This window comes from Schistocerca serialis, chromosome 1 (assembly GCF_023864345.2).
Source record: "Schistocerca serialis cubense isolate TAMUIC-IGC-003099 chromosome 1, iqSchSeri2.2, whole genome shotgun sequence".
Classification (NCBI taxonomy): domain Eukaryota; kingdom Metazoa; phylum Arthropoda; class Insecta; order Orthoptera; family Acrididae; genus Schistocerca; species Schistocerca serialis.
Genome location: NC_064638.1, coordinates 1254575931 through 1254592281, shown reverse-complemented (window position 1 = coordinate 1254592281; position 16351 = coordinate 1254575931). Strand labels below are relative to the sequence as shown.

At 42.3% G+C, this 16351-nt stretch overlaps 1 protein-coding gene across 1 annotated transcript in view; it reads right to left on the bottom strand.

Annotated features, from left to right (window-relative positions):
- The window catches only part of LOC126456748 (Down syndrome cell adhesion molecule-like protein Dscam2), a 660038-nt gene that overhangs the window by 440225 nt on the left and 203462 nt on the right, over positions 1-16351 (bottom strand). The window contains exon 5 of the mRNA XM_050092498.1: positions 14103-14223. Within this exon, the coding sequence (XP_049948455.1) occupies positions 14103-14223 (121 nt within the window). The remainder of the gene's footprint in view (positions 1-14102; positions 14224-16351) is intronic.

Genomic DNA, 16351 nt, shown 5'->3' with positions numbered 1-16351 from the left:
CTGCTGCGCCCTAGACCGCGCGGCTAATCCTGTGCGGCATATCTCCTTAATCTGGCTTCTCCGACCCCTGGTTCCCCACGTCAAAATTGTTCATTGGAGCAGTCTCTCTGTCCTGTTACAGTTTTGCGCGCTCTTACGGAAACACCCTTCGTAACAGATGTAACCGTCAGAGACACGTGGCCTTCCGCTGTGGCCGAGCGGTTCTAGGGACTTCAGTCCGGAACCGCGCTGCTGCTACGGTCGCAGGTTCGAATCCTGCCTCGGGCATGGATGTGTGTGATGTCCTTAGGTTAGTTAGGTTTAAGTAGTTCTAAGTTCTAGGGGACTGATGACGTCAGATGTAAAGTCCATAGTGCTTAGAGCCTTTTGAACATTTTTGAGAGACACGTGTCAGTTGGATGCCTCACTTTGAGTGAAACCAGTCAGACCCGGATATGAATGAGAAACAATCGCATAGTTGACATGACCACAGAGACTAGTTCCATTCGGCTGTATTATTCGACGGAAAAAAAAAGAAAAGAAAACAGACTGAGAGAAGAAACAGTCGTTTGTTGAAAGCAGTTGGTTGTGCAACGAGTAGCTGTGAGGCAAGTTCAAAAGCTGACAGCAGTCGCATCGAAGTGAGGGGCAAGCTGGCAACAGGAGCGCAGAAACAATTTCCACTGTGCAGTGGTGACGCGCGAGACACGCGAAACCCAGAGGAGCGAGGCGGCGCGGGCTGAATGCGGCGCCTCCCGTTACGCGCTGAAAGCGTGCCGCCGTGAATGCTGGCCTCCTTTGAGGGACAAACACCCCAGGGGCGGGCCCCGCCCTACTCTGCCTGCCCTGCTCTCCGTTGTCCCGCGGCGCTCTCCGCGTAATCGAACGGCGCAGGTGATAACACGGGCCGGCCTCGGCAAACACACGGCGGACGGGCCGCGGGAGCGAGGAGCCGCAGCCAGGGACCCGGCGCTCTGTCGCCGGACGGCTGCCAGAGCTTTCCGCTCCCTGTGTTTACCCCTGCTACCTTCACAATTTCAAAGAGAGCATTCTAGTTAACATTGCCAAAAACTTTCACTAAGTCTGCAAATGCTGCAAGTGCCTATCTTTCCTAAAACTATCTTCTAACAAGGGAACCTCCCCATCGCACCACCCTCAGATTTAGTTATAAGTTGGCACAGTGGATAGGCCTCGAAAAACTGAACACAGATCAATCGAGAAAACAGGAAGAAGTTGTGTGGAACTATGAAGAAAATAAGCAAAATATACAAACTGAGTAGTCCATGCGCAAGATAGGCAACATCAAGGATAGTGTGAGCTCAGGAGCGCCATGGTCCCGTGGTTAGCGTGAGCAGCTGCGGAACGAGAGGTCCTTGGTTCAAGTGTTCCCTCGAGTGAAAAGTTTACTTTCTTCATTTTCGCAAAGTTATGATCTGCCCGTTCGTTCATTGACGTCTCTGTTCACTGTAATAAGTTTAGTGTCTGTGTTTTGCGACCACACCGCAAAACCGTGCGATTAGTAGACGAAAGGACGTGCCTCTCCAATGGGAAAACATTTGATCGCAAGGTCATAGGTCAACCGATTCCTCCACAGGAAAACACGTCTGATATATTCTATACGTCACTGGTGACGGCATGTGCGTCACTTGACAGGAATATGTCGTCGACCCAACTAACTTGTACACTTGGCGAGTGGGTAAAAAGATACTTCTACCTTACCCGATTTAGGTTTCCTTGTGGATGTGATAATCACTCCCAAAAAAGTGATGAAAATATAAGAGTTTGTCACATAAACTGCAACAAATGAATGCAACAGTTTCACAGTCACACAGTTTTCCCTGTGCTCTGTCAAAACTTACGGTTTGCTTCGATGTTTGTTTAGGTGCAGCGTCCCCATACTACGGTGCAGTTACCTCGCATCGGACGGACGGACTGACATTATAATTATCTGCAAATAAAAAATTAAACTTTTCACTCAAGGGAAGACTTGAACCAAGGCCCTCTCGTTCCGCAGCTGCTCACGCTAACCACGAGACCACGGCGCTCCTGAACTCACACCATCCTTGATGTTGCGTATCCTGCGCATGGATTACTCAGTTTGCATATTTTGCTTATTTTTTTCATAGTTCCACACAACTTCTTCCTGTTTTCTCGATTGATCTGTGTTCAGTTTTTCAAGGCCTATCCAGGAAAGTCGTAGAGTAAGTATTGCCTCGCGTGTTCCTACATTTCTTTTACCAGTTTTTCCATTTTTCTGTAAAGAATTTGTGATAGCATTTTGCAACCATGACTTATTAAACTGATAGTTCGGTAATTTTCAAACCTGTCATCGTCATCATCATCAGTGTTCTGCCTAAAGGCAGGTTTTCACATGGTAGTTCTCCAGGCTGTCCGGTCTTCTGCCATCCTCTTCAGGTCTGCATAATTTCCTCTTCCCTTTGTGTCGTCTATCATCTTGTATCTCCTTCTTCCTCTCATTCTTCTTTCACAAACCAATACTTCTAAAGCAGCTACTAGCAAGCACTCCCTTCTCAATGAATGTCCCAACCAGTTCTTTTTCCTTTCTCTTACAACCTTCAGCAGACATCTTCTCTCACCAACCCTTTCCAATACTGTTTCATTACTCACTCTTTCCATCCAGCTTATTCTCTCCACTCTCCTCCAGATCCACATCTCAAATGCTTCTAACCTTTTTTTCATCCTCTCGTCTCAGCGTCCATGTTTCTGCCCCATATAGTGCCACACTCCAGACAAAACATTTGCCAAGTCTTTTCCTTAGTCCTTTATCTAATTTGCCACATAAGAGTCTCCTCTTTCTGTTGACCGCCTCCTTCGCCATGGCAATTCGAGTTTTCACCTCCTGGTGACATCTCAAGTCTTCAGTTATTGTGTTTCCGAGATATTTAAATTCACTTACTTGGCTAATGGTAGATTGTCTTATTTTAATATTGGACAGTCTGCGTCTTGTACTGATCACCATACTCTTTGTTTTTGCTGTGTTTATTTGCATCCCATATTCCACACAAGCTTCATTCAGATCTTTGAGCCGGCCGAAGTGGCCGTGCGGTTCTAGGCGCTGCAGTCTAGCACCGCGAGACCGCTACGGTCGCAGGTTCGAATCCTGCCTAGGGGCATGGATGTGTGTGATCTCCTTAGGTTAGTTAGGTTTAACTAGTTCTAAGTTCTAGGGGACTAATGACCTCAGAAGTTGAGTCCCATAGTGCTCAGAGCCATTTGAACCTTTTTCAGATCTTTGAGCATGTTATTCACTGTATGCTCACTTTCTGCCACTAATACCATGTCATCAGCAAACCTTATACTTTTTATTCTCTTTCCACCAATACATATTCCTCTTTACTCATCTAAGCTTTTCGCAATGATCTCTTCAAGGTATACGTTAAACAACAGTGGGGAAAGGCAACTACCTTGTCTAACACCTGTCAGCAACTGCTTTCTTTGGAATTGCGATTGCCACATTCTTCTTGAAGTCTGAGGGTATTTCGCCTGTCTCATACATTCTGGACACCAGATGGAAGAGTTTTGTCATGACTGGCTCACCCATGACTATCAGTAGCCCTGATGGAATATCGTCTAACCCTGTCTTTCAGAGCTTTGTCAAATTCTCCATGCAGTATGATATCTCCATTTTTATCTTCATCTACGTCCATTTCTCTATCGGTAATATTGCTTTCAAGTTCATCTCTTTCGCATAGAGACGCTACACACTATCTGCACCCCTCAGCCTCTTTCCGCCCCTTCCTTGTCCAAGACTAGATTACTATCCGAGCTGCTGATAGTCATACAGGCTACCTCTCTTTACCGCAAAGTCCTCTTTTCCTGTAGGCGATATCTATTTTTGCCCTATTGAAATATGCTTCTAGAACCTTACATTTGTATGGCCATGCCCGCTTTGCAATTTTGCATTTCCTGTCAATCTTATTTTGAAATGTTGGTATTACTTTTCGTCAGCTTCATTTGCTGTATTTTTAAATTTTCTCCTCTGACCAGTAAAATTCAATATATTTTGTGTTATCCAAGGCTGCCTACTACTTCTTGTCTTATTTGTCTGCTGCCTTCAGTATTTCATCTCTTAAAGCTACTACTCGTCTTCTACTGTATTCCGTTCCAATGTTATAGTAATCCTTGCCTATTGCCCCCTCTGAAACTCTCTACAACCTTTGGTTGTTTCAAATTATCCAGAACCCATGTCCTTTATTTCCTACCTTTTTTCAATTTCTCCAGTTTTAAACTACAGTTCACAACCAATAAATTGTGGTCAGAGTCCACATCTGCCCCTGGAAATGTCTTACAGCTTGAAATCTTGTTCCAAAATCTCTGTCTAACCATTATATAATTCCGGTACTTCCAGGTCTCTTCCATGTATACAGCCTTCTTTCACGATTCTTAAACCACGTTTTACCGGTTATTAAATTATGCCCTGTGCAAAATTCTACCAGGTGGCTTTCTCTTTCATTCCTTTCCCCCAGTCCATATTCACCTACTATTTTTCCTTCTCTTCCTTTTCTTAGTATCGAAGTCCCCCATCACGATTAAATTTTCGTCTTCGTTAACTATCTGAATAATTTCTTTTGCCTTATAAATTTCTTCAATCTTTTCATCATCTGCGGAGTTAGTTGGCATGTAAACGTGTTCTACTGTGGTAGGCGTGGGCTTCGTGTCTATCTTGGCTATGACAGAGTGTTCATTATGCCGTTCATAGTAGCTTACTCTCATTCCTGTTTTCTTTTTCATTTTTAAAACCATCCCTACATTACTCCTATTGGACTTCATATTTATAATCCCGTATTCACCTGACGAGAAGTCCTGTTCTTCGTGCCACCGAACTTCAGTAATTCCCGCTATATCTAACTTGAACCTACCCATTGCCCTTTCTAAATTTTCTAATTACTTGCCCGATTAACGGATCTAACATTTCACCCTCCGATCCGTAGAATGCTAGTTTGGTTTCTCCTGACGTCGACATCCTGCTGAGTAGCCCCCGTCAGGAGCACTGGAAAGGCTGTTGCCCCTCTTCAGGAACCACATGTTTGTCTGGCGTCGCTACAGATATCGCTTCCCTCCATTGCGGTTGTACCTACGGTACAGGTATCTGTATCACTGAGGCACGCAAGCCATACCACCGACGCTAAGCTCCAAGGTTCATGGGGGTGGTTGCCAACAATGGATCGCATTATAAGCATTTATTCGAACCACAAGCAACGCATCGCAAAATACGATCCAGCCAGTATTCTGTAGCTATGTAATAGGCATTCCAGCGCTTAATAACTGTTTGGAACATTATAGTGTGTTTACTCAAAGAACAAACTTATCGAGAGAAACTTCATTGACCCGAGTCGTTAACTATCAGCTGGGTCCTGCCCTTTCACCATATATTCCAAGAAAGTCACAAATGAAGAAATAGTCAAAAGAAGACAAGTCTAATTAAATTTACAGTTCATTTCCAATAGGATGATTATTGTGATGAAAGTCAGCAGTAATTATATTTACTCATACAGTATTGCACTGCTACTGTGGACAATCAACTCAAAATTGTTTTAAAGTGATATTCATATTCTATGACAAGAGTATGCTGCCTTTTATGTAGTCAAAGTAGTTTTAGAATTTTTTGTTGTATTTTGTAAATGATGTTATGTGCATACATTTACGTAACATTAGTGCTGAAAAGTAGTTGTTACAATGATTCAAAGGTTTTACCGCAACTATTTCAAAAGCAATCAGTTACAGAGCAATAAGTAAAGAATGGCAATCAATTTTTGTCACGATTAAGCATATTTTGAAACAGAAGGTATTATCGTGAATTATGTAACACAGTATACGTTCCATAAAGCATTTCTAGCCATTGGTGTCCATTAAGCTAACTAAAATCACTGCATTCCAAATGAACATCTTATGTGTTCGTATCACACGTGTCTTTTACATGTGAGTTAGCGCGTGTACACTTTGTCCAGTCGCTGCTTTGTCTTTCTCACACGTTATTTACCTTATTTCAAAGTCATTACAGTTATTTACTAAATTTAAAATTTTGCTCATTTTGGAGCCGGCTACCGTCTCATTGTGCAATTAAATTCTGACAGTAAAAATTAATACTGACTTCAGTGCTATTTTAATGTATTAACATTTTTGACATTTAAATCGTTGTTGTGTGTAGTAATAAACACTCGTGCAATACCAATCAGCTTATAACTATCTGTATTCTGTCGGAATGCACTGATCTTCGGATTCGATATCCTGTTTCTACTAACAGTGGAAACTTACATACACGTGTTACAATAAAACTTTACATGCACCGTGGTGTATAGATACTCGTAGCTGATAGAATGTCTGAGTGTATTCATGTTCGTGTGACAGTGAGCGAAAGTTTTCAAATTGTTTCCGAATAGTGTAAATGAGGCGAAACTTGAGTATCAGCCCGATATTCACATAGAGGGATGTGGGAAACCGCCTGAAAACCGCACCCAGGCTGGTTGGCACATCGATCCTCGTCGTTAATTCGCCTGGCTGATTAGAATCGGGGCCTTAACATGTCCGGCTACCCGGGCCGGTCTGAAATTAGTCTGTGCGCGATGTGATTATTCTACTCCTGTCTCCCCGTCCATAAGGGAGCTTTACGTAGGGAGGGTTGTAGTATACTTGTATACTTGCATCCATCACTTCGTTTTGTTTCTCGAAATTTTCTACGAAGTCAGTAACTTTCTGGTTTTTGGAGCCATGGCTTTATTTCCACATATCGCATCTCAATTGAAGCGAAGATAGAGGAGCTGACGCATGGCATCGTAATATGGAGTGAGGTAGGAACGATGGATGTTACCATGCAGTTGGGAAATCGAACCTCCCCAATCGTCTTGACTTCTGGAAGGCTGCTGTAATAAAAGGAGGGATTGCCGTTTCGTCTGCTGTCCAAAACTCGTATTTTCGTTTATTATTAGCTACTATACGAACATTCAGATATTACTCATAATCAAAGCCCAAAACTTTGGCAGAATGCTTTTTTTAAAATGTTTTAAGTCTGTGTTAAAATTCAACGCGAATCTGTATGGTTTACATCTTCGTAATCGAAACGCCGCATTTTTTCCTGCCTTATTTTAAAAATATGTATGCCTAATTGCCGAAATAAGTATCTTTTGTTGCCACTTTGATTATTGTTTATTTTGTTATTGTAAAAAACAATGTGTCATCTGAAAAAGAGGTAACAGTGCAAGAGGGCTTTAATTATCGCTTGTGTTTATTTGGCTTCCTACCGGATCATACCTCCTTCAAAAGTAAAAATGAGCGCCGGAGATAAAACATGGTTTCGGTGTTATTATAAATTTCTCTTTCTTTCAGTTTTCGTTACGACACTGTTATGCAAAGTGTTTAATGTTCTCTTGCTCCATAAACTACAAACTTATATTGTTACCTTTGGTTGCGACCTGTTTGCTACTGATGACAAAAATACTTCTGTGGATAATATGAGAGTAATCAGAGAACTGCGATAAGAAATATTTAATTCCTCAACATATTAGTACAACAAAACACGAAGATGCAGTTTCCAAGGCTACTGGGAGCAAACTCTCTTTGCTTCCAACGGCAACTGCAACACTGAGTCTAAAATCGCGGTTGGTATTCGACTTACTGATTTTATTGCTGTCGGAATCCCTTTGTGGAAACTACAGAATCCTACGTTAACACAGTTTTTAGTGAACTATACGGCGACTCTGTGCTCAATGAGTCAAGTCTGTGAAAATGTTACGCAAGTGAACGGCACCATGAGGCAATGAAAATTATTAAAGGTGAACTGACACTACGTGTCGTCTTATTGCCAATCCCATCATTCGGCAATTAGACCCTTCAAAAGATGAATCAATAAAAGGATGCCTGCTTACAACAGAGAGTCTGGATCGCAGTTACTGTCGCTTGAAGGTATTCAACACGGAAATTTATTGCTTTTCCTTCCAGACGCTGCACCATACATGAAAAAAGCTGGAGTAACTTTAAAAATGTTAACTTTAAAAAAACATTATTTCGGAACATCCTTCATGTGATCTGCTTGGAATGGTACACAGTGGGATGCGAGTTCTCTATTGCAAACTTGAATAGCTTTCGCCTGTTGCAAAAAATCTTAGCTTAACCACTAGACGATCTTTAGCAGAAATCTAAGTTCTTAAATGAGTTCTTTCTTTGCAAATTTGAGAGGTTACTTCCACAAGGACAAATATCTGTTCGTCCATTCTCAGTTTTCGTAGCTCTTTTAAGTCCTCACACAGCAACTCACGAAGCAAATTGTGGTGAACACTTCAGTCTGCTCTTTTCGTTTCGCACACAATCGCTTCGTTTTTTCTTCCATTACATTAATTGCTGCTGTACAGACAATTTGCTGTCCGGCATCCATTTTCCAACAACTATGACGAAAAATCTGACCATTCTGTAATAGTTCGAGCGAAGTACTTTAATGAAAGAAGTTTGACAAAATCTGTGGCAAAGAATTTTGACCAAAGAACTTTGACAGTGTAATATGGGCCTTGGACACAGTAGCAGCACCCAGTGTATCGCACGAGTGTTTTATACGCGATCTTCTTTATGGATCAGCTACACTTTCCTAAAAGGCTCCTAATAAATCGACGACAGTAGTTGCCACCCGAAGAAGTTGAGACTTCCTAATATTTTAATAACGGACAGTGGCGGTGGAAATCTTTTATTTTTTTTTAGGGTATGCCAATCATGGGTCGTTGCATGGTGGATTTCGATTTTACTCAATGTAGTGTGTAAATAGCTAGCCGGCCGCTGTGGCCGAGTGGATCTAGGCGCTTCAGTCCGGAACCACATGGCTGCTACGGTCGTAGGTTCGAATCCTGCCTGGGGCATGGATGTGTGTGATGTCCTTAGGTTACGTTAGGTTTACGTAGTTCTAAATCTAGATGTTAAGTCCCATAGTGCTTAGAGCCATGTGAGCCATTTTGTAACTGGCTAGTAATTTTCTCGCTCTTTTGCTATAAAAGAAAGTAAAAGACTGATTCTTATTTTCTCGAAGTTGGATTTTGTCACAATTATAAATAAAATCCACTCTATTTTATAATAGTTTGTTCTTAACGTGGAAAGGCTAGACGAGTTGTTTTTACGGAAGTACAGATTATTCAAATGGTTCAAATGGCTCTGAGCACTATGGGACTTAACATCGGAGGTCATCAGCCCCTAGAACTTAGAACTACTTAAACCTAACTAACCTAAGGACATCACGCACATCCACGCCCGAGGCAGGATTCGAACCTGCGGCCGTAGCGGCCACGCGGTTCCAAACTGAAGCGCCTAGAACCGCACGACCACTCCCACCGACTACAGATTATTGCCACATATATGAATAATTAAGTAAAAAAAGTAGTTCTTTCTGAAGGAAATGACAGATAAAGCCGTAAAAACATTAAAAGGAATTCTCGAGAAAAAAAGTTAGGAAAAAACGTTTACATATGTCTTATATGATATTCTCAGTTGATAGATGTTCGTCGCGTGTTTAGTTTTAGTATCACTAATTGAAGCGCTGTTAATTCTTTGTGCTATTGCTGTATGTAGTAAGGAAACATTGAGTGTTATCCGAATTTCCAAAAGATATACTGCTTGAAATTAAATATTTTATTTCGAGGCAAAGTATTACTGACGACATACGAATCATATATCATCTGAAAAGGGTGAGAATACATGTGATCATTTAAGTGTTTATAACATTGCACCAAAAGTCAATGGCTGCTTATGTGGAATGGTAGTACGTAGGGAAGCCGGCCGTTGTGGCCGAGCGGTTCTAGACGCTTCAGTCCGGAACCGCGTGACTGTTACGGTTGCAGGTTCGAATCCTGCCTCGAACATGGATATGTGTGATGTCCTTAGGTTAGTTAGGTTTAAGTAGTTCTAAGTTCTACGGGACTGATGACCTCTGATGTAAAGTCCCGTAGTACTCAGAGCCATTTGAGTACGTAGGTAAATAATTCACGTAAACCAAATGCTTACAATTATTAATCTGTCAGGATTGGCGAGGAAGGGAAAGCAGTGGGTACCCATGGAGGTAAAAAATCAAACATATTTTAAGTGCGTGGTAGTTTAGTGCCGTACAAAGGGAAGGCAGGCCTAGAGAAGCCGCCGGAACTGAATGGACTGCTGCCCAAGAGAGCAGGAGAGGAGAGCATCTGGTCGGGTCGGAAGCTGCCAGCAAATGAGACCGGGCGGCGTGTCCGCTGCCAACGGCTGGCCGCGGCTCCACCCCCACGTGACCGCCTCCAACCCTCCCTATTGGACAGCCAAGTTGTAGACGCGCAGTTCGGTAGCGTTACCTCGTCAGCAACACGTGAGTTTAGCTGCTGATGGTTCAACACGCGAGTTTCAAAGTGGTTCTGTCTGGTTTTGTGCAATGTGACTGATACGCTGAAACTATCCGCCAGGCAGAAGGTACTGACGAACATCGAGTAAAAAATAAAAATCAAATTTTTATACTATCAAATCCATTCAGTAACGGCTCCCACTGTACAAAATAAAGCATGCCAGTCTATATGTGAATCTGTGGTTTTTTATCCCTTAATAGAGTAATAATGTATTGGAGATAGAAGCTGTCCTTTCTGACAAGAGAAACATGTTAATGGATTGTAACGGACATCTCTAGTTAGGCAAAAGCTTGGCGTGTAGGGGTCTAGTGAAGGCACCAGTCAAGACGACAACCCTACGCCTTGGCCGGGAGTTATGTATTATACTTTAGAACCACTTCAGTATGAGCTGTGGGAAGAGATACAACGTTCACTATCAATGCTCAAGCAGCGTACTACTGTGCAGGATAATAAAAACTTGTTCCCAAGAAATAAGTGGGATTCTTAGCCACATATGCAATAACTCTCTGAAGCAGGGTATTTTCCCAGATAGACTGAAGTGTGCCATTGTTAAACCACTGCATAAAAAAGGGGATACGTCTGATGTCAACAACTACCGCCCATTCTCTCTTCTGACTGCCTTATCCAAAATTCTTGAAAAAGTAATGTGTTGTAGAGTAGCTTCACACCTTTGTAAAATAAAGTTTTAAAAAAATGTCAGTTTGGTTTCCAGAAGGGGTTTTCAACGGAAAATGCTACATATACTTTCACTAATGAAATGTTAAGTGCTCTGAGTAACCGGAAGTCACCCGTTGGGATTTTTTGTGACCTATCAAAGGCTTTTGATTGTCTAAATCATGGAATACTTCTAGATAGACTCAAGTACTGTGGTATGAATGGGACAGGGCTCAAATGGTTTAAATCATACCTAACTGGAAGAGTGCAGAAAGTTGAAATAAACAGTTCACATAATATGCAAAAAACTGGTGGTTTCTCAAACTGGGGAACAATCAAGAATGGGGTGCCGCAAGGTTCGGTCTTGGGTCCTCTGCTGTTCTTAATATATATTAAAGACTTGTTATTCTATATTCATGAAGATGCAAAGTTGGTGCTTTTTGCCGACGATACAAGTAAAGCTATCACATCCAACAGACAAGAATTAACAGGTGAAATTGTAAACGATGTTTTTCAGAAAATCATCTAGTGGTTCTCCGCAAATTGGCTCTCATTAAACTTTGGCAAAAAACGGTATATACAGTTCCAGACAGTAAATGGAATGACACCATTAATAAATATAGACTTCGACCAGAAATCGGTAGCTAAGGTAGAATATTCAAAATTTCTTGATGTATGCATTGATGACAGTGGTGCATATGTTCCGCCTTTAGCCCGCCCGTGCTTGCCCGGTGGCCAGGCGGGCAGGCCGCCGCGCGTTGTCAACAGAACGGGCAGGCTGCTTCACTCGCAGCCAAGCCTAGCAGAACCCAACCCGGGCAGGCTGCGGGAAACTTGCTTGCGTGCCCATATTACTGCTGAGCTGCGCTGCGCAGCTGTTTAGTCTGCGCGCGTCATTGTCGTATTATGAATGTTAATTAAAAGCTTTTATTTCACCTGAGCACCAAACATTATACATATCAATTTCAGGTCAAAAAATATTGGGTTTTATTTGTACATTCTTCCTTTACGTGTATATTTTGGGCTTTTTATCTATATAAAAAAAAAAATGAATTGCCAAATGTGTTGATAAGCGTAAAACTCGAGAACGGCTGGACCAATTTGACTAATTTTTTGTTGTTGTTGTGTTCGTAATTCTCAGGACAAGGTTTTTATGAAATAAAATTTTTGGAAAATCGACCGAAAAATTGGAAAATTTGAGAAAAACTGAAAGTGCGTTTTCATTGTGTCCGTGTGTTTGTATTGCATACAATCTTGATGGAATTTTGCATGCTATACCTTGAAACCAAGAGGAAGGTCACAGCCTACATAAAATTTCGTAGGGTGCATGGCAGAGGTTACTTTACCTAACGGAATTAGACAAATTTTACGTTTTTATTCCGATATTGATGAAATTTGGCACACTTGATATTCAAAGCAGAATGAAGGGCGCTGTCTGCTTAAAATTATAAATGGTGCAAGGCGGAGGGTACTTTATTACACACTTCTACACCAACGTACAGTTTTATTCCGATCTTGAAGAAATTTTGTACACTTGAGCATCAAGAGGAACATCACTGTTTACATAATATTTCGGACAGTGCATGGAATAGAGTACCTTACAAAAGTTTTTGACATCGTTTGCGGGTTACCATGAAATCCTTCTCCCTCTAAACTGCTAAATGGTCTCATGTCCTTAGCACACATTTCGACGCACTTTTCGGCCACTAAATCTTTGTCCTCTTTCAAGATATTTACGGAGTGAGGGAACTGCTTGTCAAATTTGCACACATATAGTAACATACTCGAGATTCCCGAATAAGTACTTAAGAGCTTTTTACATAGTTTGCATTGAGACACACCTACCGATTTATTTGAAGCGGCCTCATAAAACACGAAAACGTTTCCCATGCGCCACTTGTGCTCTGTTCCGTTACCAGCATGTATTCGCCAGTTGTCAATTTTTTTTTAATCTCGCTAAAGTTCGACCTATTCATTGTGCTGCCCCCACCGTTGCGATAAATGAACTGCGGGCTAACTACCTGGCTACGCTAGTCACGGTAGCTTGACAGCGCAACCTGTTGTCAAGCGCAGCAAGCTGAGCGGGTCCCGTGAAGCTTGGGAGGCTTGTGGGAACCCAGGTAGCCCGGGCTTGCGGGAGCCCAAGTCGGCCGCATTACCCGCTATGCCTCGGTACACGCGCACTCTTGTGTTTACGTCGCGGCAGGCTGACCTGCATGAATGGTTGCAGAGGAGCTAGGGGCAAGCAGGCTGCAAGGGGAATTTGTACACCTCTAATTGAGGAGGGGTTGAACTGGAAAAAACACACTGTGGTTCTGCTGAAACGTTTCAGTTCAGCTACTTATGCTATTAGGGTCACTGCAAATTTTGGAGATATACATCTGAGTAAATTAGCTTAGCACGCCTATTTTCATTCTCTGCTTTCGTATGGCATCATATTCTGGGGTAACTCATCATTGAGTAAAAGAGTATTCATTGCATAAAAGCGTGTAATCAGAATAATTGCTGGAGCTCATCCAAGATCATCCTACAGACATTTAAAGAGCTAGAGATCTTCACTGTAGCCTCACTATATATATATATATATATATATATATATATATATATATATATATATATATATATATATATTCACTTATGAAATTTGTTATTAACAATCCGAACGAATTCAAAAATAATAGCAGTGTACATGGCTACAACACTAGGAGAAAGGATGACCTTCACTACTCAAGGTTAAATCTAACTTTGGCTCAGAAGGGGGTAAATTATGCTGCCACAAAAGTCTTTGGTCACTTACCTAACAGCATCAAAAGTGTGACAGATAGCCATATAGCATTTAAAAGGAAATTGAAAGAATTTCTTAATGGCAACTCCTTCTACTCGTTAGATGAATTTTTGAATATAGTAAGTGAGTAATTTCCCCAACCCCCACAAAAAACAAAAAACAAAAAAAAATTAAAAATATTGAGTGTCATGTAATATTTTGTGTAATGTAATATCTTGTATAGACACCTTTTATTAACCTGACACGTTCCACATCATCACGAAGTGTCCTATTCATGATCTATGGAACAAGTACTAATCTAATCTAATCCGTATACTCACGTGAATGTTGGGGCCGGGTTGGCCTGCGCTGCACAGCTGAGGGTGACGTCACGGCCCTCCGCCACCGCCAGCGACGTGGAGGACCGCTGCGTCAGCCGGGGCGGCATTCCTCCCGTGGCTTCTGCGGACACGGCACACCACACTCACAGCGTCTTACATACAGTACCACGTGGTCATCCTTACTCAGCTATTCGAGGACTATTCTTCACGTCATTACGTAGATCCCTATTTATTTGGTCACAGATAAACTAGATTCTCTTTGTTGAACTTTTATTATTAACAGAAGATGGCGCTGGGAGTGAAGGAGACAAATTTCCACCCCCCCTCCCCCCCCCCCCCCATCAGCACACATTTTTATTCCGCATGGAAGGGAGACTCTATATATTGCGAATGTATATAAAGAAGGATCCTTTATTGTATGATTATATGATAGCAGAACAAACACTGGTAGCAGTTACTTCTGTAAAATATCTCGGAGTATGCGTACGGAACGATTTGAAGTGGAATGATCATATAAAATTAATTGTTGGTAAGGCGGGTGCTAGGTTGAGATTCATTGGGAGAGTCCTTAGAAAATGTAGTCCATCAACAAAGGAGGTGGCTTACAAAACACTCGTTCGACGTTACTTGAATATTGCTCATCAGTGTGGGATCCGTACCAGGTCGGGTTGACAGAGGAGATAGAGAAGATCCAAAGAAGAGCGGCGCGTTTCGTCACAGGGTTATTTTATAAGCGAGATAGCGTTACGGAGATGTTTAGCAAACTCAAGTGGCAGACTCTGCAAGAGAGGCGCTCTGCATCGCGGTGTAGCTTGCTCGCCAGGTTTCGAGAGGGTGCGTTTCTGGATGAGGTATCGAATATGTTGCTTCCCCCTACTTATACCTCCCGAGGAGATCACGAATGTAAAATTAGAGTGATTCGAGCGAGCACGGAGGCTTTCCGGCAGTCGTTCTTCCCGCGAACCATACGCGACTGGAACAGGAAAGGGAGGTAACGACAGTGGCACGTAAAGTAACCTCCGCCACACACCGTTGGGTGGCTTGCGGAGTATAAATGTAGATGTAGATGTAGATCTTGGGGGTACTAGGTCACCCTACCTAATGAAGGGCTGGTATTAGACACGATGCCTGTGCCTTGTACTGATACCACACATTCCGGTACAAGAAAACGCTCATCACAACATAGTGTTCAGTATGTAAAGGCTGTTACAGCGCTAAATACAACATTGTAGACGAAAAAGTAAACGACTAACTGTTTGTCTGCTTGTGTCATTTGTGCATTAAATGCGTTTCAGTGGTCAACTATTGAGCAGATTAACATAATTTAGTACAGTATGTAAGGATTTTGTCATATCGCTGGCTTGGTTGCGGAGTATCTTTGCGAGCAGCCGCATCAATCGAGTCGAGCATGGGACACGGAACTGTTATGTTGTGTAGTGTGTAGTTCTGCATGTGAGAGGCATTATTAGTATGGAAGTTGAAGTGATGCTACAAGTGCTATGACGGTAAAGTGATTAAATAAGCAAAGGATTCAGGTGAAACTGCGTCAAGAAGTAATTTAAAAATGAGCAGTGCTGCTGATAACGTATTTGTGTATCCTCTCGTTGCGTGTCGTACCGCACAGTATCAATCATCCGCGCCGTATTCGGTCTCCAAGAATGAACTGATGTGAATCAGCAAAAATTAGTTACCATAAAAGAGAGCAGTCAAGTGCCAGTGTCTTGTAGCGAGTGTGAGGACGTGCGCTCGGTCATCGAGTTTCCGCATTATCAAATATCAGCCGCGCCGCGACGGTAACGCGCACGCTCGTACAAGTGAGGACTGAGAACTGAAAAATTAACTTTACGGACAGTGTTATACCATTACTAGTGTGAAGGAGGACTGGTACCAAAAGAAATCTGTGTATGCCTGGCGAGCGTAAGAACTTTCGTGCGGTCATTCGGCTTCCGCATCCTCAACAATCACCCGCGTCGTGTCGGTTACACGTACGCTAGTCTGAGTGATATTGTGGACTGGTAATCATCCATTAATCGGGATAAACATTTATGAATTAGAATGTAAACAGTGCAACCTGCGACTTTCTTTTATCGTCTAAGAATATAGTTGTTCATACCAGACGTAAGACAGTGTTGTGTTCTGACGTTGAGTGGCTCCCCTACTCCCTCTTGCATATTTCGATAGATAATTTCAGGCAAGCCAGCAGCAGTGTGGAGTAGGACAGTACGACCGCCGCGGGATTACCAGGTACG